The 23856-nt window shown below is 36.7% G+C and overlaps 1 protein-coding gene across 2 annotated transcripts; it reads left to right on the top strand.

Annotated features, from left to right (window-relative positions):
* Positions 1–988: 988 nt before the first annotated feature.
* Positions 989–22051, top strand: LOC136855927 (thimet oligopeptidase-like). 2 transcript variants are annotated; one of them, XM_067133541.1, is made up of 14 exons: positions 989–1272; positions 6457–6630; positions 6796–6935; positions 7348–7457; positions 9310–9479; positions 10276–10388; positions 10788–11007; positions 12104–12208; positions 14746–14868; positions 15095–15232; positions 15974–16048; positions 16182–16358; positions 16570–16830; positions 21334–22051. In XM_067133541.1, exons 2-14 carry the CDS (start codon positions 6469–6471, stop codon positions 21532–21534), a joined length of 1995 nt encoding a protein of 664 aa, XP_066989642.1. In that variant the 5' UTR covers positions 989–1272; positions 6457–6468; the 3' UTR covers positions 21535–22051. The 2 variants fall into 2 exon arrangements, with proteins under 2 accessions (XP_066989642.1, XP_066989564.1); XM_067133463.1 differs by lacking the exon at positions 989–1272 and adding an exon at positions 3851–4271.
* The last annotated feature ends 1805 nt before the right edge of the window (positions 22052–23856 follow it).

Raw genomic sequence — 23856 nt, 5'->3', positions numbered from 1 at the left:
ATTACCACTGTTTGGAAAAAGGAAATTGCCACATTAAGGAACCTCTTTACAAAAGAGTTGCAACGGTTTTTTATGATTGTAGATTTGACAAATAAATCAGTAACTACAAAAAAAGTAACAATGACAACAGAACAAAGTTATGAATAAATCAAATAAAGCAAAGAGGAAGGTATCGTTGTTCTGTAAAAGAGTAGGACTGTGCAGCAAGAACATTTGGTGTCCCAATCGACCAATGAAAATTCAACCGGCCCACTTTTAGATTTGGTTCCTTTACCTTAGCCCAAAATAGATTCCGTAATTGCAACGGGTAAAATTATATACAATAAGAAGTATCCCAGTCGTAAGAGAATAACAAAACTCATTTTTGAAATAAGTGGAACGATCTAAATATGATTTTATGTTGACAGTATTTGCCCGTTTGTATTCCAGACTTCCAGGTAAATTACAAAACGTGAAAATGTGTTGCCTAACTGCGTAAATTCTTCTCGAATTTGAGAAAGTACTTATACGGACTATTGCCTTCATCTAGATCTCTGTTGTTATGTTAATCATATTCGGAATAAAGTTATCGTAATGCTTTACATTTATTGTTGCTACTACAGATAGACCATTTTCGTTCTTCGGTTAAATTACATTTTAGTTTCGTTAATTTCTATTTTATTCTGAGCTGGCTATGGACCAAGAAAAACTTTTCATGGGCAGCATTTTCTTATAACAAGAATCTAGTTCACCTGTTGACCTTTACCATATTTCACTATTTGGGATAGGTGGTTTGTTTTTACCAATGAATTTCAACCTTTTCACCTTCCCTATTACATACTGTTTGTTTTATATCTTATTCTATAAGTTTTTGTAATTATTCGGTCTAAAATCTACCATAGATCACGTTAATACTTTGCTTGACAAATCATAACAGCTTTGCTGTCAACCTGCCTATCGTTATCTACCGGAAATCCTACATACAAAGGGCTTTGCTAAAGCTTTGGCTAAGTTTCTTTCATTTGTTACGAGCAACTCATAGCTCAGCCCTCAATCCTACATTCTCTCTGTGACTACAGCTCCTTGCTGTAGTCACAGAAATAGTCTTATCGTCCTCAAAACATTAGTTTCGTATTTATTACGTGCTGCTTTTAGATTCATCGCTAAACTTGCTGTGCAGATGATATTTGCAATGCCGACATTGTCATTAAAAATCTTTTAAAAGTGTAAACCGACCTGAGGTCACTTCTGGGTCTGACAATAACAACACGATGAAGATGGCCGTTATCGAAGGTGAGATTGCAATGTCTTTGATACTGTTGGTGACTATTACAGTTAAATTTTTGGATGGTATTGAAGTTGTACAAATAAAGGTAATAGTTTTCTTTGCTTCAGCATTTGTTGTGACAATATTGGCAAATTATGCACAGTTTGTTTGGTCTAGAATTCTAGATTAAACTTGTAAGATCTGTATGTGGTCTGAGGTCATATAAGGACATTTAGACAGTTTCTAGCCAACAGAGACTACTTATGCATTAATGGTTAGTTCGTCCCATGAATTAGCGTTGCCAACTTTACCAAAGTTAACTACGAAAGAGTAGCTTAGACTAACCTATATTTTATAATTAAGCCCACATGGCTAAATATAATTTGGAATATATAACTCAGTGTGAGTATCATATTTATCTCATATACCCCTTCTCTATCAATTAATGAGGCCCACAGTAGGAGACAGGTTTTTGGGTGGGGGAAAAGGAGGATTATTTTTTAGGAGCAGTCAGGCCTTCGGAAGTAAAAGTAGGTTTCAGTTTTCTAAAAGTATTGATTATCGTCGGAAATCAATACTTTCCAAGACAGCTTCCCTTCAGATCTAACAGTGGGTGAAGGTTACCTTAAACTTTCAAGTGAACGCAAATTTCTGCATTAAGGGGGCCCACGGTGAGCTTTTGGGTCATGGAATACATAAATTAGTGAAATAGGCCTACATGGATGTATCCAAACTTATACCTTACTTCTCAAAACCTAACCTAATTGACTTTAGGTGTTGGTCTTACATGACCAGGGTGGTGATGGATCCCCCCAACCCAACGTGACTTAGGACCTAGTTAGTCACAAAGTGAAATACAAGAATGCATCCTAACTTTACCTTCCCTCAACTAACCTAGCACAACCTAGGATGCTGAGGGGGTCCAACCTACCTGGGTGTTCCTCTTTGGACATCACCTACCTAGCCTGATCCAGGCTGCCATAAATCATAAAGAAACAATCACTGACACGAATATGTTTCCCATTGTGGCCCCTCGTTCTTGTCAGACTTTTGGGTGTTTTAGTGGCTTAACCAACACAGGACATCAATATTTGCAAAAAATCTCTTTCAACTGAGCATCAATAGATCAAGTGTTTCAAAACGTATGAGAAGTTTGAAAGTGAAGGGGAAAGATGTATACATGGCACCCATGTACTTAGAAAAAAAGGTTCAGACAAAATTGGCGAGGGGTAATTTGGAGGCTATTAATGATTTATAGTCAAGAATATAGGTATCAGAGAGTGATAGGACTGAAGCAATAAAGTATTTAGATGTGACCCAACTCCCCATGTAATGTTATTTCGATTACCTCATTCGCAGCATGGCCATTTTTTAATATACTTCCTTGAGCCGCTGTAAAGAATTTAAATTTATCCCCTTGACTCAATGACTAAGCTTGCCAAAGTTTGGCTGATAAATTTTGGATTAACTATTTTCTTGCAATTGTAAAAGTAATATAGGAACTGTGAGTAGTTACAAGGAGTTACTACATGATTTTCTAATGTGTACAACTGTTTGTATAACCATTTCATAATCCTTATTGACACTAAAAATCCCCTGACTAAGAAATGCAGATTAGTCATCAGTAAGACATGGTATTTACAGATTTGAGAATCGGTAACCGATGTCTCATATATTATATTAAAATATTCAACACGATACGGTAATTTTCTATTAGGCATATTTAAATGTTTCCTAAAATCGGCTGGCCCCAAAACTATTTGGTTGGTTCTAAAATGGACCCCCAAGGGGAGCAGGCAAGGTGCAAGCACATTTTTGCCCAGCAGACAAATCGAACCCGCTTCGTAAACGAATAATTGAGGCAGTCAGGTCTTTTACAGGCAGATGTGTTCACACTGACGCCCATCACAGTCTGTTCGAAAATTTCAAACACATTCTTTATATTGTTCTCGGTGCTCGTTTGGAAGGAAGGAAGATCTTGCAATAGATTTATACTGACAAACATTTTGGCAGTTGTTTATTAATGAAATCTGTTTCACAGCCATGAAAAGCATAATGAGCTAATATAATTAAATTATGCCTTGTATGGTGGTCCAATAAATGGAAATTATTTCCTTTTTTTGAAAAGAGTAATCAAGTGCAGATAATGCATTATCACCTATATTTTAAAATGCCTTTTAAAACCCGTTGCGGGGACGTGAACCAATTCTTTCCTAGCAGTCATTTCGAAAACTATATTGGGTTTTGGATCAGACAATAGTTAATCAATTTTTAATGCGACTTTGTTTTTAAATGAAGTAAGGTTTTATCTAACATATGGAGAAATATCCTCCATCTGTCGAGTTGACAGAAAGCGGGAAGAACGAAAGGGCACTTGTCACAGTGCCGCCTCATCGTCGACTTCCACCGTGTATGCAATGTTTATGCAATTCCGACAGTCAGCATAATTTAAAACTGGTCTAAATAACAGAAAATTAATTTTAATAACACCTGAATTGTTCTTTTAACTTAATTTATCATTTTTAGTGCAACACTTAAAATCTAAGTAGGGAAATATGGTAGAACAACAACATTCAAATTGCGCCTCACGTAAGGCCGATGTTTGGTAATAACAATGTCTCCGAATCCGTTGAGAGACGAACTCGTCTTCGATTCGGCGACGTGTTCGGTTTATTTATATTTCAAATGTAGCGTTTCTGAAAATGTTAAACGGTCATTTTAGGGACACACCGAATTCATCCACGAATGCAAGTGCTCAACTTGAAGGTCACATTAGCGAGCGGATCAATTCAAGAACGCGAAGTCGGTGCCAATCGACGGGAACCGGACGCCGAATTCACCGCTACGGGAAGAGGGACACCAAACCAAATTGCTTTGTAATAGTGCCATGAACACATCGAGTGCCTTCTTCTTCCTCACCAACATCTGTCGCAAGGCCGCCTCCTCCTCCTCCGTCGCCGTAACCCAGCGCCTGCTGAAGAAGAACCCCAATACTCCTCTGTGCCATCGAATTAGGTTATTTAGTGTAAGGCAAATGGCTGAATCGACTCCGTTTAATTATAAGCCTACCGGCATACCTCGCCTTTCGTAAGCTGACGGGGTGGGAGGTTTAATGGCTTTAAAATCTAAAGCTTAACGTGAAGCTTAATTTAGGGCAGGTGTTTTATAGGTTAATATAATATATTTACCAATATGTTTTTGTTAGGCTTAGGCATGTGGTGGTGGTTGAGGTTTCGAGAGTTTTAGGCCCGGTTCCCGAAGTGGGTTTTAAGCTTGCGGTTCCGGTTTAATGGCATTAAACCTAAAGCTTGAATTTAAGCTTGATTATAAGTTAATGTATGTGCGTAAATTTTGTTCGTTAGGCTTTGGTTTAGGCTTAGGGTCGTGGTATTTATGGAAGAGGAAGATTTTAGGCCTAGTTCGTAGAGTAGCCTAAACCTGTTAGGCTTAGTATTGTTTCGTTATTTTAGGAAAATAATTAACCTCTCCGTTATGCCTACGGTGTTTTAAATCTTGCATATCGACAGTGCTTCTATTTCTACCCAAAGCTGGTCCTACCTAACTCCCAGTGACCAAAATCCAACCAATAGAATTAAGTCCGTCTACTGTCAATTTTTTCGTCCATTTTGGGGTATGGACTGAGTACCTCACTTGCAAATAAAAAATAAACCTAATCACCCCCTAAAATATATAAAGACTATCAAATACAAGCTTTAGGACAAGGGGGGAAGTGGAAGGGAAGATGGGATAGGCCAACTACCCTTAGGCCTATTAAGACCTGTTGTCCAGTTGAGATGAATTCATTGTAATGTTTTCATTTGAACATTATTTGGTTTTGGAGTTTTTTTATGATCTGATCTTAATTCTCCTTAACATGATTAGTACGAAACTCATTTCAAATCTATTGCAAATTTAGGTATTGCTTGGCAAATTGATTTTTCCTACTTTTAGTGTTGCTGATGAAGGAGACAGTTTTGTGTATTGTCTGTCAATTATTATTAACCTCATACCTACCCAACATGGTTGGGGACCCTTTGGGAACACGGGGTTTTGGAAACGTTCGGAGAAAGACCGGACCGCCATGTTGTTATGGAAGTCATCAGGGAGCCATATGTCTAAGAAGGAACTGGCTAAGGAAACCTATTATAATAGGAACTATAGTAACCTAACATACCTGGCTTAACCTAAACCTAGCAGGCCATGTCACTTAGCTGGGGGCTCTGCCCCCTGGACTCCCCAGTGAAGGAAACTCCACTTCTTACCAAAACCTTCCCTATATCACTGCACATGCACGATAGCATTTCAGGATGGCCAGCATACAACTTCTGAGGTTAATTACAGGTTAATTACAGTCGACCGACAAAAAATAACGGTAAATTCTTGATAAGCAACCAGAATACTATAGGAAAAATCAATTTCCAAAGTAATACCCCATGTCGAGCTGTTGCTAACTCTACCCCAACTTGAACTAGAGCAAACAATATAAGGTAAAATTTTGGGATGCATCCTAATCTTACCTAGGGTGCAGTGGCGTACCTTATCCTGTTGTTACTGTTCTTTTGCTCAACGTTTAACATTTTTAGGTTTCCACTTGAGAAAATTCTATTAGAAATATTTCAAGAGTATAACTGAAGTCGGAATATCAAAGAAAGATGGGAAACGGGTCTGAGCCTGAAAATATCTGGAAGCAAGTGATGTCTTTATAGGCTAAAGGTATCTGTTATATCTTATTAAAAAAGAAATCACATATGCCCTAATATGTGTGACATGATACAAGTGCACAAGACAAGAAGATTTGAAACACCTTGAAAATAACAACAGTGGACTTAATATAATGAGTAATTATTCAGGTATGGTGTTGGTGTGTCCTCTTTGGTACTTGCCTATTCTTGGGTGGGGAATAGCTGGGTACTGTCGTAGTTACCATAAGTGGTTCATCTTTCTGGATTTTATATTAGTAGATCCAAACCTGAAGGGTAGTATCCCCCTTTAGGAATTTGGTTCTTTATTTTTACTATATAGTTAAAGGAATTTTCATTGTATTTTTTATTCTGTGTAAAGTAGAGTAGGAGGTTTATCTGTATGAGCAGAGCTCAACATTAAGTAGTTGGTGTGAGCATTATGTAATTTTTTTTTTCTTTGTAACTTGATTAGCTCTTTAATTCATCCTTTGTTTTTGGGAATAAATGCTGTAATCTTTGTCTCAACAGGTGAGCACCACAATGCCAACACCTCAGGGAATCCATGGGTTGTATGATTTCCGTCGAGCAACGCCAGAAGGTATAATCAAAGAAACAGATGCACTCATTGCGCAACAGCGAGCTGTTTACGACCAAATAGCTGAACTTCCAATTGAAAAAGTCACTTACGATAATGTTATCAAGGTATGTTCTTGCTGTGATGTGAATGAAAAATGTTTACATTTTATGTGCCAACAGGTGTATTTATGATTATCGACTGAATAATTTTTAGTACACTAGTATAGGTTCATGTACATAATCAATATACTGTAGATATAATATATTAAGAACAATGTCTGTTTTGTACAGCAACTTGCAGAGTTGATGGCCGAGCGTTCCACCCTAGGATCGCCACTAGATTTTCCACAGCATGCGGCAACTGACAAAGAAGTGCGTGAAGCTTCGAGTAAGGCAGAGCAGAAGCTCGAAGAGTTTGATGTGGAAATGAGGTGGGTCGCTGTAGGTTTAGTAAGGAGGCAACTATCTTTGTTGTCAAGATAATTTTTGCTGTAATGCAAATGGGTTTTTGTTTGCTATCATTTTTCAGTAATTGTGGCAAAGTGCTAATCCAGGTTATTTGTTGATAGTGTTGATTGTAAGACACTTAGACTTTTCTTTAGGATTTGACATTAGGAAATTTACTTTCAAGATATTACAAACTACAGTATTGTATTCAGGACACTTGTATGGGAGAATGTTTTTTAAATTCACATAGCACTATATAGAAGGATTAAATTTAGCTGTATCATTTTTAGTTAAATTACAATGTTCTTTGTATTACTCTTAGTATTCAAATTGAAAACCTGATGTATTACATATTTCAGTTATTTATTTATTTATTTATTTCCCCCTTTTTTGCAGCATGAGAAAAGAAATATTTGACAGAGTGGTATCATTTAAGAAAACAGATGACCTTACAGACGAGCAAAAGAGACTGGTTGACAAACTTATATTACATGGAAAGCGAAATGGTGAGTCATAGTGTGCTTCAAGTTTCTCTCATTCCAAGATGAAACATTTTTGAGCCATTACTGTTCTTATTGCTCATAGTAAAATTTTCCAAGTGCTTAACAGAATTTCATGAAATGCGCTTTGAAATAGGACTCTTAACAAGCTTGGTTTTAGGGGTGAGCTGTATAATGTCACAGATGGAAAAGGATAAAGATGTGTTTAGAATTTATAGCAGCTATCCATTATGATGCTTTGTAGGTTTCTCATCAGTATTCTAGAACAGTACAAGGAAGGTGTAAAGGGATAAGTGTTCATATGAATTATAAGCCAGCTACCTTTACAAATATCTCTACACCTGTGTGGGCAAAAGAGGCCAAGCGTAGTATTGCATTGCCGTTTGTGATGCTGAGAGGGAATGTTAGTGAGGGGAAGAAAACAAGAATGTCAAGTCCATTAATCTAGATTTGAAAATGAAATTCTTAGAGTAACACTGAAAATGGTGGTGACTGTTGGATTCCTTATGGACGTGTCTCATTTGATGACACAAGTACAGCTTGGATTGTATTGAATTATTAGATTAGAATTGTATTGATGTGTTATCTGAACAAATTGGTTTAGAGTTCAGTAATATTTACATTGCACACACCACACTTTGTTAATTAGTAGGATGTATGGAAAGTAAAACTTTTGACTACAGTACTGTACTATGTTCTGTTCTTTTGTTTTAAAAGTCCTATATTCTATAAAGAATTGTCTTTAAAAACAAATTTAAGTGTGTTGTCAGGGATCTTTGTGCAAATTTTTATCTGTACAACACTTATTGAAGTAGCCCTTAGACTTGACTGATTTGAAAATAGAAATTAACATTTAAAATTATTTCCATATATTTTTATGTTGCCTGCTTTTAGTTTTGGTCATTTCGTGTAATTTAAATTTTCAGTTAACCAAAAATCTGTCATCAGCAAGTCATTGAGGAATTTACTCTACTAATGGTTGTCCTTTGCATCATCAAGATTAGTTCTTTGTCCTTCTTGATATCTGTGTGTAGGGTGGAAAAACTTATAGTTGAATATTGTAGGTCACTGAAAAACCAAAACATGGCCACAGTTAAATTTTTGTTTTGTATAGTTTTTACCCATTGCCCCTTTCTTGACGATGAAATCCATATTAACAGAACCGAGTATATTGACTGCTATCTGTATGGATTCTCTTTAGTTAGAGTTTTAAAGTCAACCTATCTCTTGAGGTTGGTATTCAGTGATACATGTGAACAGGTTATGAAAGGTAAAAGAAATGTGCAGAAAAGTGTTTGAACCTTTTTAATGTTTCCTCGATAAAAATGATTAGATTTGTTTTAAATTATCATCCAGTAGGGTGTTAGGCTAGGTAGTAGGTGAGGCACTTGTGCCCATCATCAAATGAATGTTGTCTTTCTTTATATTGGGTGGTCTGCATATCAAGATTAACAAAGTTCTTTACGTTATGGGTTTTTATGTTAAAAGGTCGAGGGGTTGGCTGAACAAATTTTAGATAAATATGAGTAACAAACGAAGGTTTGTAATTTTATATGACCTTTTCAGTACATGTAGAATTTAGATATAGTGTTTAATGTCACAGCCAGTCAGTTTTCCTTTGTGATGTGAGACTTCTTTGGAAAGCTCCATTCCTTGTCATCAAAAACTAACCTTGTTTGAGATTAAGCATTGCCATGGTTTTTATATGCTCTCTGTGCTGCAGTGCAAAATGAGAGTATCACATTAATTAGAGTTTGATTACTTTGAGAGTATTGAATCCTTGGTGTTCATTTTACTACATTTGTATTGTACCGGGGTACGTATGGTATTGCAACTTACATGATTGTTATCATTTTAGGCTTGCACTTGTCTCAAGAAATTCAGAGTGAAGTCAAGACCATTAAAAAGCGGATGTCGGAACTCAGCATAAAGTTTCAACGCAATTTGAACGAGGACAACACCAAGCTGTTTTTCAAAAAAGACGAGTTAGCAGGAATGCCAGATGACTTTGTCAATGAGCTTACAGAGGTGAGAATTTAATGAGCTTAGAGCTATATCGTTATGGCTCTCAGTCCACCTAGCTCTGAGTTCATGAAGTGCGCAATGTATTTTCATTTTTATGTGTACTTTTGGGATTGACTGTTCAGTGTATTCGTTGATTAATTTATGTAAATGCTTAAGGTTGTATTATATAATTCTAGGGTTTGCTAGATTAACATTGAAAGGTTTGAAGTGTAATAAAATGGGGAACCTAAATTTGTTTACAGTTTTTCACTTGTTTGTGTTTTCAGATTATTGTATACTGGAATGATAGCTGCAAATGGCTGTATGTCTGCACTTTTTCTGTCTGCCCTCAGATCTTAAAAACTATTGAGGCTAGAGGGCTGCAAATTGGGATGTTGCTCATCCACCCTCCATTCATCAAACATACCAGATTACAGCCCTCTAGCCTCAATGATTTTTATTTTATTTAAAGTTAGTTTTAGCCTTAATCGCGCATCTGGCAACGATATAGGATAGGTCACCACCATGCCATGGTTAAAGTTTCATGGGCCATGGTTCATACAGCATTATACTGAGACCACCAAAAGATAAATCTATTTTTGGTGGCCTTGATTATGCGCTGTAGCGGCTATACAGAAAATTCTATTGCACCGAGGCATTTTTTACTTTTTTTTTTTTTCTGTGATGACTATATTCAGGGATAATGTTTTTTTAGTTCTGCGATGACTATATTCAGGGATAATATTTATAAAAATAAAGATTCCTAATTGACGTACATTATATTTAAGGTTATTTATCAGTAATTTTTATTCATTTTCAGGGGGAAGATGGTAAACTGGAAGTTACTATGAAATATCCCCATTTATTCCCTGTTACTAAAAAATGTCGAGTACCACGTACAAGACAGTTGATGGTCACTGCCAGCCAAGCCAAGTGAGTTTGTCCTATCTTTCACAGCTGCTTTTACAAGATTTCGAAACTGACTTTGACTTGAACAAGTATTGACATTTTTAAATCATTACATCTTGATGACAAGTAGTGTAGTGTGTTAAAGGATGAAGAAAAGCAAAGTAAATTTCTGCAGACGTAATTTACATGCTTACAGAAATGATGGTATGAGATAATGTTTTTGACATGTGATGGGTTTACAAATCTTGTCCTGAAATGTGACTTGGCACTCATTAAACTTGACTATAAATATACTGTAATCTATCAAATTTTGTTTGAGGTGTCGTGCTAGTATAAAAGAGTTTACTTTCTAATATTGTTGTACGATACTTGTATATGTAAAGTTTATTACAAATACTGAGCCTTGACCTTTTTTTTTAACAGATGCATGGAGGAGAACACTCCTATCCTAGAGGAACTGATAACTTTACGTCAGAAGCAAGCAGATCTCTTAGGATACCCGAACCATGCGGCCTACATTTTAGAAGAGAGAATGGCAAGTAAGCCTGATAATGTGGAAAAATTCTTAACAAATTTATCGGACAAACTTCAGGTTTTATGGAAGCAAGAAAGAGTTGATATGCTCAACCTGAAAAAGGAAGAGGTACTGTTGAATTTATTCAGTTTGAGTATTTTAATATATGTGCTCCATACTTGATTTAATCCATGTGGCTTATTCAGAGATTACTATGGAGTATATGAGCTTTTCAGTCGAGAAACATGCCAAGTGCCATTTTTAAAATATAATAAATTAGATTAGAAAATACTTTGGCCCAGGAAGGCGCTTGGCATGTTTCTCGACTGATAGATTCATATACATGAAATTTAACTTATGGTTCTTGAGTGTGGGAAAGGTTTGCACAAAATGAAGTTATGATAAATGAATTTGTAAAATATTTTTTACTACAAAAGCATCTATTTTTGAGAACTGTAGACATTTATGTAGATTTAATTAATTTTTATTTTCTTTACAATATTACTTTCCTACCAAAGAGAAATTGTTCATTTACATTTAAGTAGATTTTAGTTCATTTTTATTACAGTACCTACCAATGAGAGAAGTATCTTTTAGGGCTGAATTAGAATTAATAGCTGTAACCACTCATACAAACAGTTCTGCACCTTCATAATTATTATTAAATCTACTGTTGTGATAATGTAACGTAATTTATGAATGTAAGCATTTTTAATCACAACATTAATGTAAAATAATTGCTTTTGGTTTTATAAGTAACACTAATGAACTGTTTTAGTAGGTTTAACCGTGAAAGTATTTTGACAATGTAAAACCTTTGAATCCATTTGTGTAAAAGAATATCTTCACACTGCATGGCAAATGACCTTCATTAAAAGATCGTTGTATTTCTGTTAATATCAATAGTTTGGTGATAAAACTGAGTCACGTTTAGAAATGGATGAAGGTTTTTAGGCAGCAATTGATGCATCCTCGGGATGAAGGATGACTACAAGGCTCTTTAATAGTGTAACCAGCACTACTATTGTTATTTTATTGGAAAAAATATTTGAATAAAGGAGAGCAAAGAATTTATTTCATGCTAAATGTTTGCAGAATTCTTGCTTAACCATTTTGAGGTTTCATATCTTTTAAGTCCTTGAAAATTTTAATAATGTGACCTCTGAATATTTTAAGTTGAACATATGCATTTATGTTATTTAATTTTGTTTTTCCTTGTTTACAGTGTGAAAAATATAATTACGAATACTCTGGTAAGCTCGACTTCTGGGACTTCCGTTATTACATGAATCAGGTAGAAGAAAAAATGTATGCTGTGGATCAAAATGAGGCAAGTGAAGACTTCTTACCTTGATAATGTCTTCAACAGAATAAGTTTGCTTTTTTGATGTGATAAGAGATATAAATATTGATATGAACAATTTCACATATGCGAAAATTTGTTCCTGGGAATTCAAACTCTTGTGTTTATTGTGGAGTGACCACAGGAACAACTGGTTCAGTTGAAGCTTCTTAACAAGGTAACTAATTACTGTATTGATGAGTAGATAACTACCAACCCCACTTTCTTTTTTGGGCCTTCATCTAAGCATTTACAGTTCTTGTGCATTCATGAATCTTTCCTGGTTTTTGTTTTGGTTAGTGGTTGTTTACAAGGTAGGAATGCTAGGACAACTTGCACAGTGTTAGTGTAGGTTTTTTTTAGCAACCTTTATCTTAATGTCGGATATGGTTATTTGAAGCCATAAGGTTCACCATATTATCACAGTTATTCAGTTTATAAAATATATTCTTCTTCTTTAAAGTAAGACTTGAGTTTCGTATTATAGAGAAAGATTTTGGTTAAGAGTGTTTGTCTCAAGTTACTTTTTCTACAGGTTTATTGTGGAATTTCTGTGAAGGAACAGTTTGGGTTCCATCTGCGTCCTTTCTGCTTTTTCCATTCTTCTCAGTCGTTAGACTGTTGATGAAAGGGAGTATTCCTCATGGGGTTGTCCTTTGGGGTTTCCCACAAACGTTCCATTCTCTTGCGGAAGAGATGCCCGTCTGTGATACCTTTATTGAGACAAGCACGAGAGAAGTTGTTGGTTTAGTTACAAGAGTTCCTGACTAACCTTCAGTAAGACTTCAAAGTGAGGTGCATATCTGTTCCATGAGGGTTGCCTATGTGGTCATGGTCTGCACATGCTCCCATTGAGGACTGCAAAGGTTAGGGATCTTTGGTCTCTTCGCTCCGTCCTTCTCCAAAGCAAGCATGGTTGTCCTTGGGTATCTTCTTGTCCATCTGCAGGATTAACACTCGGGTTTTGCTAGTTGGTGCTGATGAGGTGTTCAGAGTGTAACAGAATCCTTGCACACTCGCAAGACTAGATTCCTTATCTTGGACACAATCTCTTTTATCCTGGGTGAGTGCCCCTGCAGCAACTATAGATTCTATTTTACAGATTCTAGGTGGTTGCTGGAGTTTAGTCCAGTCAGCCTTAGGCAAGCCATGAATTCTCTTTTCTTGGTCCCATCTTCAACACAGACTCTTTGACTGTTTTGCTGTTGTAAGGTCTTTGTCATTACAGGAAGGAATTAAATGAGAAGCAGCCAGGTGGGAGAAACATGGTTTCCATATCCCGTCTGGCTTTACTAGCGTTTTTCCATTTTGTCCTTGGGGTGATCCTTTTGGAATTTCTAGGGCTAAATTGGGAAAAGTGGTTGATGTAGCTGTGGTTACTCATGTAGGCTGTGTCCACCTACAAGAATCCCTTCAGGAAAGTCATACCTGTGACAGATTTCATCCATAATTTCCTTACTGGTCCAGTTCCCAAGTTTGGTAGTGACTAGTTGCTAGTGCTCTTCTCTTGTTAATCTCTGGTATCATGGGAAGAATGGGTGCCTTCATATTACAGTGACTTCATACTTGCCTTGCACTTTGAGTACACTGCATGTCCATGTAATGCTACATGCATGTGTTTGGGCACACCCCTTACCCACAGTCACGCATAAAATGGCCTGGTTCTTCTGGCATGTCTACTGTGGTATGTGGCTTTTGTTGTTTTTGGGACAATGGTTCAGCACATTCAGTATCTGTTCCGAAGTCCTTAGTTCATGTTCATGAGTCCAGGAGCAGGTTACAGGAGTCTGTGTTCTCTCACTTGTTACCATGACAACGAAATGGCATTTCTGGGTAGGTTTCTGGCTGTCCCTTCAGTCTGTTGCTGCAAGCATAGACTGTGTTGGACATAGTAGAGGTTCATTTCACATTTTCTCCAGTTTTCAGAACATTGCCGGTTTTTCCTGTTAAACAAAGCTTCCCACCTTGGGAGTGAATCTCTTAGATAAATACGAATGTTACAATTCCTTTGGAACAAATATCAAGTTTCAAAGGTTTGTATTTTTGGAAGGTGTACAAACCTAAGTACTTACAGATAATTTCCCGGGGGAAGTTACATACAGTATATGTGTGAACCTTTTGTCGTTGAAGGATACTTCTACATAAATACCCAGGTTTTTATAAACCAAACCCGGGAAATCCCTTAAAATTTTTCAATATAGTTTGAAACATTGGAAAATAATAGCTGTTGTATTCTCTATGTGTTTTTAGTAAGGATATTATTATCATGAGTATTTTGACAATTACATGCAATGGAAAATATATAGTTTATAAAGGTAATATAATTTGTATTTGCAAATATTTGTTTATATATGACTGGTAGACTGAAAGTGGAGTTTTTTCTTTTCTGCCAGCGGTTTTGGGAATGTTCGATGAAATTTTGAGTAAGGTTTTTATGAATGATTGTGGTTATGGAAAGCAGTACAGTAATTACTACAAAATACTTTTATTTATATGAATTGATTTAACATTTGTCTCACCCACAGGTCAGACAGTACTTCCCACTGGAGAAAGTAACTTCAGGCCTCCTAGGAATATATCAGACTCTTTTGAGTCTCAAATTTACTCAGGAACCTGATGCAGACACTTGGCATGATGATGTTAAATTGGTAAGTATTTTTGCCCTTTTGGTTTAAGAGCGAATATTACCTGTTCCTACAGGGTTTTTTTTATTTTATTTAAAACCTGAGGATTTTATTAAACTAATGTGATTATTGTTTTTAAGGAGCTGTTGGATATATATTTTTGCCTATTTCAAATACAGGGTGTTTTGTTTAATAGAAATTAGTATATGTGAAGGTACCATATCCTAATGATTTTTTGTTCTGTCTCCAGTACCGTGTTAATGATGCCAAAACTGACGAGAAGATGGGTTACTTCTTTTTAGATTTGTATCCACGCGATGGCAAGTTTGGCCACGCTGCAATTTTCCCTCTTCAGCCGTCGTGTGTCAGAAGTAGTGGTGAACGTCAGGTTAGTGTTGGGATTTTGTTCTTTTGTTTTTGGGATTTTGTTCCTTTGTTTACAAGGATCTTGTTTGAGAAGATTGGATCCAAAGTTTATTGAATATGTTTGATCCAAAGTTTATTTTTTATTTTGGTTGAATATGTCGAGCATTGTCATTCGTGTTAAGTCTGTGCCACGATTACATTGGCAGTATTGCAGCTGGAATTTCCATTGTGTGTGAAAGTCAAGTTTATGGTTTGGTATTGTTTATAAACAAATTGACGTTTACTGGAAAAAAAACGTGATGCAGCCAAGTTGAAAAAATTAAATTTCATGAGAAAATATTCAAAAGCTTTTAGACTGCTGCAATCAGCAGGGGAAACAGGATCCATCCTTGTGGCGAACATTGAAATCACAAGCAAACACAAAACGATACCTTTTTTTCATCTTTGTGTATCCTTGTATTATGTATGTGCCTCTTTTGAGAAACCAAAGTTTACTATCACTCTGTCAATAGTATTACCATGTAACCCATGAAAATTCCTGTACATCACACAACACTAGTAAGAATTTTTCTCAGTCTCTAATGCTAGTATTTAAGGTTAAATGCACCAGTGCATCTATGTGGTATGCCATAATGACAACAAGTTTAACGGTGAACAAAAACATTGCGAAAACGGATAAGCATACATATAAAGATAATAGTAAGAATCCACGCAAAAGTATCAAAGTTGAGCAGCATGACATGTTTTATTTTTTTTTTTACAGGTTGCAGTTTGTGCAATGATGTGCAATTTTACCAAACCTACCAAAGATAAACCAGCTTTATTGGATCACTCAGAGGTACATTTCTAATTCACCATTATCAGTAGTTCTAGTTCTGAGGATATTGGTTTCTTAGATGAAAGATTGTGCAGGTAGAGATAGAACACGCCTTGACATTGATTAGTTATCTAATATTTTAAATATTTTTCAGGTGGAGACTTATTTCCATGAGTTTGGTCACGTCATGCATCACATATGTTCACGAGCAACTTTTGCCATGTTTGCGGGTACTCGAGTTGAGAGAGATTTCTTAGAAGCACCGTCACAGATGCTGGAGAATTGGGTTTGGGAGAAAGAACCTCTTTCTCTCATGTCAGCCCATTATCAGGTGTGTGAAAAAGTTAATTTTTTCTTTATATTGTTCATGAGCCATGTTTTCTTTCTTATGGGTGTATCCACCATTAAAAAATACTAGTATTATTTTGAAAGGTTATAAAAACAAATATATATTCACTTATTCTATTGGATGTATATACGACTGTAAAAACAATAAATATCCACTTATTCTGTCGGTTGGATTTAGAATGACTTTTTTCCAGACGGGAGAAACTCTTCCTGACGAGATAATTGAGAAACTGGCAAAGTCAAGAAAAGCAAATGCAGGTGGATTCAACCTTCGTCAGATAATCTTGAGCACATTCGATCAAGCAATTCACAGGACTGGGAAGGCAGACACAAAGTCACTCTTTGCCCAAACTTACAGGGAGATAATGGGCATTGAACCAATACCCAACACTAACATGCCAGCTAACTTTGGACATTTGGCTGGTGGCTATGATGCTCAGTATTATGGATATTTAGTAAGTACATTCATTACTTTCAAATGCATTAAGAAGATATAAATCCATACAATATATAAAATTCTTAATAAATGGTGATGAACATCTGCACTTGTGGTGTCCTCTGTTTTCAAAGACATTTCTCTAATCTGTTTAATCTCTTCATCCTCAAACTTGTAAACTCCGAAGGAGGTAAAGATAAAAATTGTTGTTGTGTTCAGTTTTATTTTCTTTTGCCAGTTACAGCTGTTGCTAGGGCTCAGACATCATTATGTTTATAACAGACTGGAGTTATCACACTAGCGAGTTGAGCAGTCAGAAACAAAGCTTCAAAGCAGCAGGAGTCTTGATGGTTTGCAGGAGGGAAGAACCATATTACTGGTGAATTCAGTGTAGGCTACTGCACTGTGATTCTTTTCGTGAACTTTTTCTCTTGAGGCTACTGCAGTGCGATTCTTTTTCGGTGAACTTTTTTCTTGTAAGATCTCTTAGAGGCAGTTTCTTGTCTTGCAGATCAATGCACCAGTGTTGCAATGGACTTAGGGTTGTCATCATAGGCTTGCATGAGGACCTGACGTCCTATGTCAATGACATGAGTCCTGCATGATTTCTCTTATTGTATTTGTAGGCCACATTGGACCTTGTTTCCTCACTACCAAGCCTTCTTATCAGGTTGGAGCAACTGAAGATTCTACTGTACATAAGACTTGCGCATAGGGACATCACTACTTGTTTGTAAGCTGTCCCATAGTCATATTTGTAATTGATTGTTTTTTTTCCATTGCTTACACAGTTGTTTTGAGCTTGAGTTCAGTTTCTTTTTTAAGTTGCTGGAGTCTATAATTTGCTAACCATCTGTCTCCTGGACCCAAACTCCATGTAGACTGACTGCCAGGTGCTGCAGTGCAGAAAAAGTACTTCTGATGCATATACTAATGATAGACTTCCTGGCCAGACCCTTCCTGCCTGACCTTGGCTGACAACTCCTGCAGGGTCAAGTATCTCGTGGTCTACAACTTATCTTTGGCCATTGTGTAATCCACCTCAGGTTGTATAGTTCTTCAGTTTGATTCAGGCTGTCTTGTGGAAATAGTTCAACACTAAAGCAGTTTCTTGTAATGCAAATTCACAAAATCGTGGCTGGCTGCATCGTTGCGATGGACTTTCTCACACTTAAAACACATTGGTCCTTGATTATTTCTTCCAAGGGTGGTACTGTTCCTCACCACAGGGTGGGTTATTGGGTTGGGCAGTTGAAGACTCTGTAGTGATACTCAAGTGCAGGGTGTTTTCAGTGTGTTAATCCTCTGAAGGGCATCTGCTTCCTCTTTGGAAAGCTGTCCCGTGGCATGTTTTGTGATAAATTCTTTTTCCATTACTTTTCCTTTCTGAGCTTGTTCTGAAACTCAGAATTTTCCTTCAAATTCTTTTTCCATTACTTTTCCTTTCTGAGCTTGTTCTGAAACTCAGAATTTTCCTTCTATCTACCTTGTGTCATTTATCATGTTGCTTAGGTATCCACGTCTGCCTCACACTACCAAATTCACGAAGAAAGATTTCGAGGTACTACGTTGTAAGATGGTGGTATCATATTGATGATGGCGGTATCATATTGATGAACTACCCAGCCATGTGCCCTTCTTATTTGTCTTTGACATGTCTCTAACATTTTTTCTTATCCACTTAGTTGTGTAGATGTGCAGCAGTAATCTGGCAGTCATACTGTGCAGACTATTCATTATGTTTAGAAGTTTGTTATACACCTGGTAGTGGGCTCCATTGTTTCATTACGCTTGTCAAATTACTTCCTTAGGGCAAATGCTGTTCTGCATCGTGCAAGGCTGGTTACCAGGTTGCAGCAGCTGAAGTATTCTCCACGTGTTGATACTCCAAAGGGCATCTGCTCCCTGTTTGTAAGCGGATCTGTTCTGTCAATTTAATGATTTTCCATTGTTTTTTGTAGTGTTCTGTGGCCTTGTGCATGGAACTCATTCATTTTCTTTCAGATCTTCTATCATTTTGGTTGTGGATGCATGACAAGAAACCAACTTTGTGTTGGAACAGTCTACTCACCATGAATGCCTGATTCAAACTGCAATTCTACACAGTACCAAGGGGGAAAACAAGTAGACAAGATGTAACCCATCTCTGACAGCTTGTCTTCCCCATCTTTGGTAGTTTAGTTCTGCAGTTTGAGTCTGGCAATATTGGTGAAAAGACTGTTTGAACACAAGGTGGTTTCTTGTCATGCATCCACAAAATACTGTTTGAAGGCTTCTTTATGGTGAAGGGCTTGAAATCCTGTCCTTTCTACACTGGTCTTGGAGGTCTAAGATGCTGTTCCTCATCATGCCAAGAAGCAGGGGTTGAAGAAAAAATGTGCTGCTCTTGTACAGTGTCTCAACGTCATTGAGAATAACCTGCCCTTCAGCAGTTTTACGATTGTCCATTGACTGTCCCTTTTGTTGTGTGGTTGTACTGAGAACTCTTCAAATTTAAGCAGTGATGAACCTTGACTGCCAAGAGCTATCTCTTTTTCTGCAAGTTGGGTTTTTCACATATTGTCCCTTGTTTCTTTAGTTCTTCTGGGGTCTGGTGCTGTTCCTCACCATCATCAAGGTTGAGGCAGTTGAAGACACTGCTACTCTTTTGATGATGATTCTCCAAAGGGCTTTTGATTCCTGGTTTGGAAGCTGCAGTATGATTTATCGATTGTTTTGGACTTTTTGTTTAGAACTGCTATCTTATATCCCTGTATGTTGCTGGGGTAGGTTTTGTTTGTTGTCAATATTTGCCTTACACTCTAATTTTGTGGACAAGTTCTCAGGTACTATAGTGGTTCTTTTGTAGGTCCCAATTATGATCTCTCCTGTCATTTCACTGCCACACATCACTAGATGTATGCTTTAACTTTGACAACTTGTCTTAACTTCTGGTGATGTAGTTCTGTGCAATTTTAGGCTAGCAATTTGGCTCATGTTAGGTGAGGGTTAAAGTCTTAATTCATAGGGTTTTATGAGAGAGGCTTTCATGTCCCTTCTAAACATTTCAGTTTTTTAAACTGTTTGTTCTCTAGTAACTTGAATCCTCGGGCTGTTGCTTTTCCCTCATAACAAAGACAAAGCTGATAACTTGTTGGGGTAGCTAAGGGTACTGTGCTACACTTTTGTATGGTGTTTTTGCGATTCTCTGTTGAGCAACTGCTTTCTACTTGTTTTGTAAGCTGTCCCACAGTAAGTTTGTCACTCTCTTCAACTGCTTTCTCTCCATTGTATGTCAGCATGTGCCTCACACACACACCATATCATCACAGGACAGATTTCCTGGTACTATAGCGCACAAAGCTTGTCTAATATAGGTGCTAATGATGAACCTCCATGCTTACACTTTGGGTACTCATTGATTCCTTTGGGTACTCATCGATTCCTTTCGGTGTTCCCAACATGTGTCCCCAATGTTTTTTTTTTTTTTCCAGTACCTGTGGCTCAGAAAATTGACCTTTTTGAATCATTTCAACTCTTGGAGAAATTGCAGTTTTGTCTAGACGTCAGCAATGATTAGGGGACCTGCGTTGTTTCACAGACATATGTCTGGGACTCAAAATTTTTGAAGTGAATTCTCATCTTTTATCCCTCATAGGAGTTGCCCTGGAATCCTTACATGATTCTTGTGATTAATATATTTTTAGACATATTCAGGACTTTCTGCTAAGGTTTCATTTAACCAGATTTCTTTCCTGGGTACAAGAGGTATGTGCATTGGTCTGAGGTCCTCAGTGTGTTGCAAACTGTTTGAGAAGATAATTTTTTTGTACTTAGGGTAATAAGCATATTGTCTTCTCTCATTCAAATGACTCAGGATGGGTTGCATTAGCCTGGTTAGGGGTAAATCTTGTGATTTCTTGCTACTCAGCCTTCATCAAATATATGGAAATCTTTTCCACAGTCATGTGCTTTTATCAACCATCCACTTGGTTTTTTGTCTGTGTAGTTCTCAAATCTTGCTGCTACCTGTCAGTAAGCTTCTTGCCAGAATATTTCACCTGAACGTGGCTTCTCATATTATTAGTGTCATTCTGACATCTTATCTCACTCTTGTTTCTTCCCAGATCTTGGTTCTGCCAGTCCTTTTCCTTTTAGCATTTGCACACTTGAGGTTTGCCCATATTTCTGACCCACTTGATATATTTTATATCCACTTCTGTAAGATAAAATAAGGGTATGTTCTTCAGTAATGTTCTTTGAAAGGTGTTCTTTTAAATAATCTTTAATCCCATGAAGTACTAATGTTTATCCCAGTAACATTCAAGACATTCCCAAGCCTTTACTTCCATCTGTTTTATCTTCCAACTAAACAGTAGCATTTATGAAGCAGGTGCAACACCTGCCGCTATATTTGTATAAAAAAAATATATTGTGTTTTCCATAACTCACCTCTTTTTTTTTGTGTGAGCATTATTGAAGCTCCTGGTTTCAATTTTTGCTGAACTAACTTCATGTACCTCATGGTCCTTCTAATTTTCAGTGGAGTGAAGTCTTCTCCATGGATATGTATGAAAGCAGATTCAAAAAGGAAGGAATATTGAACCCAGTTATCGGATCGGACTATCGTAAGCTAATTCTTCAGCCTGGTGGATCAAAGGATGCTGCTATTCTCCTGAGGGACTTCTTGGGTCGAGATCCTAGTCTGGAACCATTCCTCCGCAGCAAAGGACTTCAAGCGTAAACCTACTTAAGAAAAATTTAAAAAGTTTAGTGTAATGACATGGTTTGTTGTAAAAATATTCACGAGAAATAATGGACGCGTGGAAACTAATTAAATTGTGGGTAATGGGAGAAGAAAAAAGCTCAGTAAGCCTGCTCAATAACAACGTCCATGATATTGCTGTGCATAAAAACCAAAGGTACAAAATTTTCTTACTACAACTATTTGAGAAGTTTCATCTTCAATTTATGCAAAAGTAATGAGAATTTATAAATATATTTTAACAATTTTCAGTTCTTAATTGAGCAAAAATATACCTGTAAGTTTTGTAACTCTTCATGTGCAGTAAAGTGGGAGAAAGTATTTGCCATTAAAGAGAGAAGCAGCTATTTTAAGTTTGGTTGAATTTTTCTTGTTGATAATACTAACAATGGATTTTTACTGAAGGGTAAAATGTACAGGTTGTTAAATGTATATTTTATGTTTATTTTTACCATTCTGTATAAGTAAATTGATTATTAAATTTTTATGTTTTGTTTCCATGATTACTCATTTTTCCCCTTCATCATATACTTGTGTGTAAAAGCTAAGACCAGAGGAATTTTTGAAGTTGTTTGTTAGAGGGTTATGTTATTTCCAAGTAATCCACAGCAACCTCCCTGACAGACTGGGTAATAAAATCTAGTTTGAATGATTAATACTCAAAACTTTGCTAAACTTGGAATGCTAATAAAGATGCAGTTTGACCAGAATCAAGTTTCTAGACTACTGAAGTTGGGAAAAATGTATTTATAGCAGGAAAGGAGCAAAGGAGAGAACACATGACAAAGCACAAAATCCTGCAATTTAGGGTTGGAAGACTGCTGAAATAAGCATGTTGTGATGCCTGTGCTCCACACGTCATTATGTAACACTTCTATGGAGTCTAATAGCACTCCACTCCCTCTGTATATACCAAGAGGGTAATGTTTACAGAGAATCCCAGTGGTTATGAAGAAACATTTAAAACCAATAATTCAAGAAATTACACTTGTAAATATAGAAGTGAGTAGGCTAACTACCACTAGGAACTATTATCAACCATCACAATGACAAGACTTTGATCCCACGATTGATTCAATACAGTACAGCTCACAACAAATAAGAATACCAAACGCAAAGGTTATGAATATCCACAAATTTACAATGGCAAGTAAAATTATGGAAAAGTATTGAACACCTATGTAAAAAATAGGATGCACAAGAGAAAATGCATGAAGGCAATAAACCAGACAAGTGATCAATAATTTCTGAAGGAAATAAACTGGACAAGTGATTAATAATTTCTGAAGGCAATAAACCAGACAAGTGATTAATATTTTCTTTAATTGAAGTGTTCATGTGAGCAACTTCTTGTTAGCATCACCTTCCGAATACACTAATCTGCAAGATTTTTAACGTAGGAAGAAATTTAATTCATATGGAAAAGTTTAAGGCAATTTCCAAATTATTAAGCACAATAAACTGCAGTAGCCATTTTATTTATAATCATTTATTAACATGACTCTCTTATGGAATCTGCTCTTCCTAAACTTTTAAAATAAGCACATCATAAGTGAGGGAAAGTTGACTCGAATATAAACCCATCAGCCAGCTAGACTGCATGGATGAACCAGTTGTCAAATACTCCTTTGAGAGGATGCTTCCAAAACTGTACGTGGCTGGGGAGAAAGCAGTTATTATCCTGCCTACCAGTCAATGAAAGTTGAGAAAATCGTGGGACTTTGCCACTACGTCTCTAGTCTAATAATTTTCGTAATTTATTTTGTGAACTGCCACACCCCATTGATGTTCAAAAACATATTTTGTCTGAAACCTGCTAAACTGGAATAGAGAGAGGCTGACATTTTGGCACAGTCCAAAGAATGTCGGTCTTCTCTCTTCCCGGACCAAAGACCACATTAACAAAAACAAGCAACTGAACAAAATTTTCACGTGTCGAAGAAACCTACAAGGCAAAGCCTCAACCTTTTCGTTACACTGATGCACGTGGGAAAAAAAAAAACAATAGTAGTTCCACGTTCCAAAGCCCTGAGCAGAAATTTTCGATGCTGTGCTTGCAATGAGAGCGAGAGCAACCCTACCCAAAAAGTTAACGATGGCGTGGCACCAAGCTATGTAAACTTATGTCAAGTAACCACCATATTATGATAAGATACCATGATGGTTTGTTTTGTTCTAATCCTAAATCCAAGGGTGGCCATGCTTGCCATACCAAAATTACTGTTAGATAAACAACGAATCAATGCGAATCTAGCTGCTGAAGTAAATTTGGCTCTTTAAAGCTAAAATTCACGAAGAACC

Source organism: Macrobrachium rosenbergii, chromosome 1 (genome assembly GCF_040412425.1).
Source record: "Macrobrachium rosenbergii isolate ZJJX-2024 chromosome 1, ASM4041242v1, whole genome shotgun sequence".
NCBI lineage: Eukaryota > Metazoa > Arthropoda > Malacostraca > Decapoda > Palaemonidae > Macrobrachium > Macrobrachium rosenbergii.
Note: the sequence above shows the minus strand (reverse complement) of the source record. Positions and strands in the feature narration are given on the sequence as shown.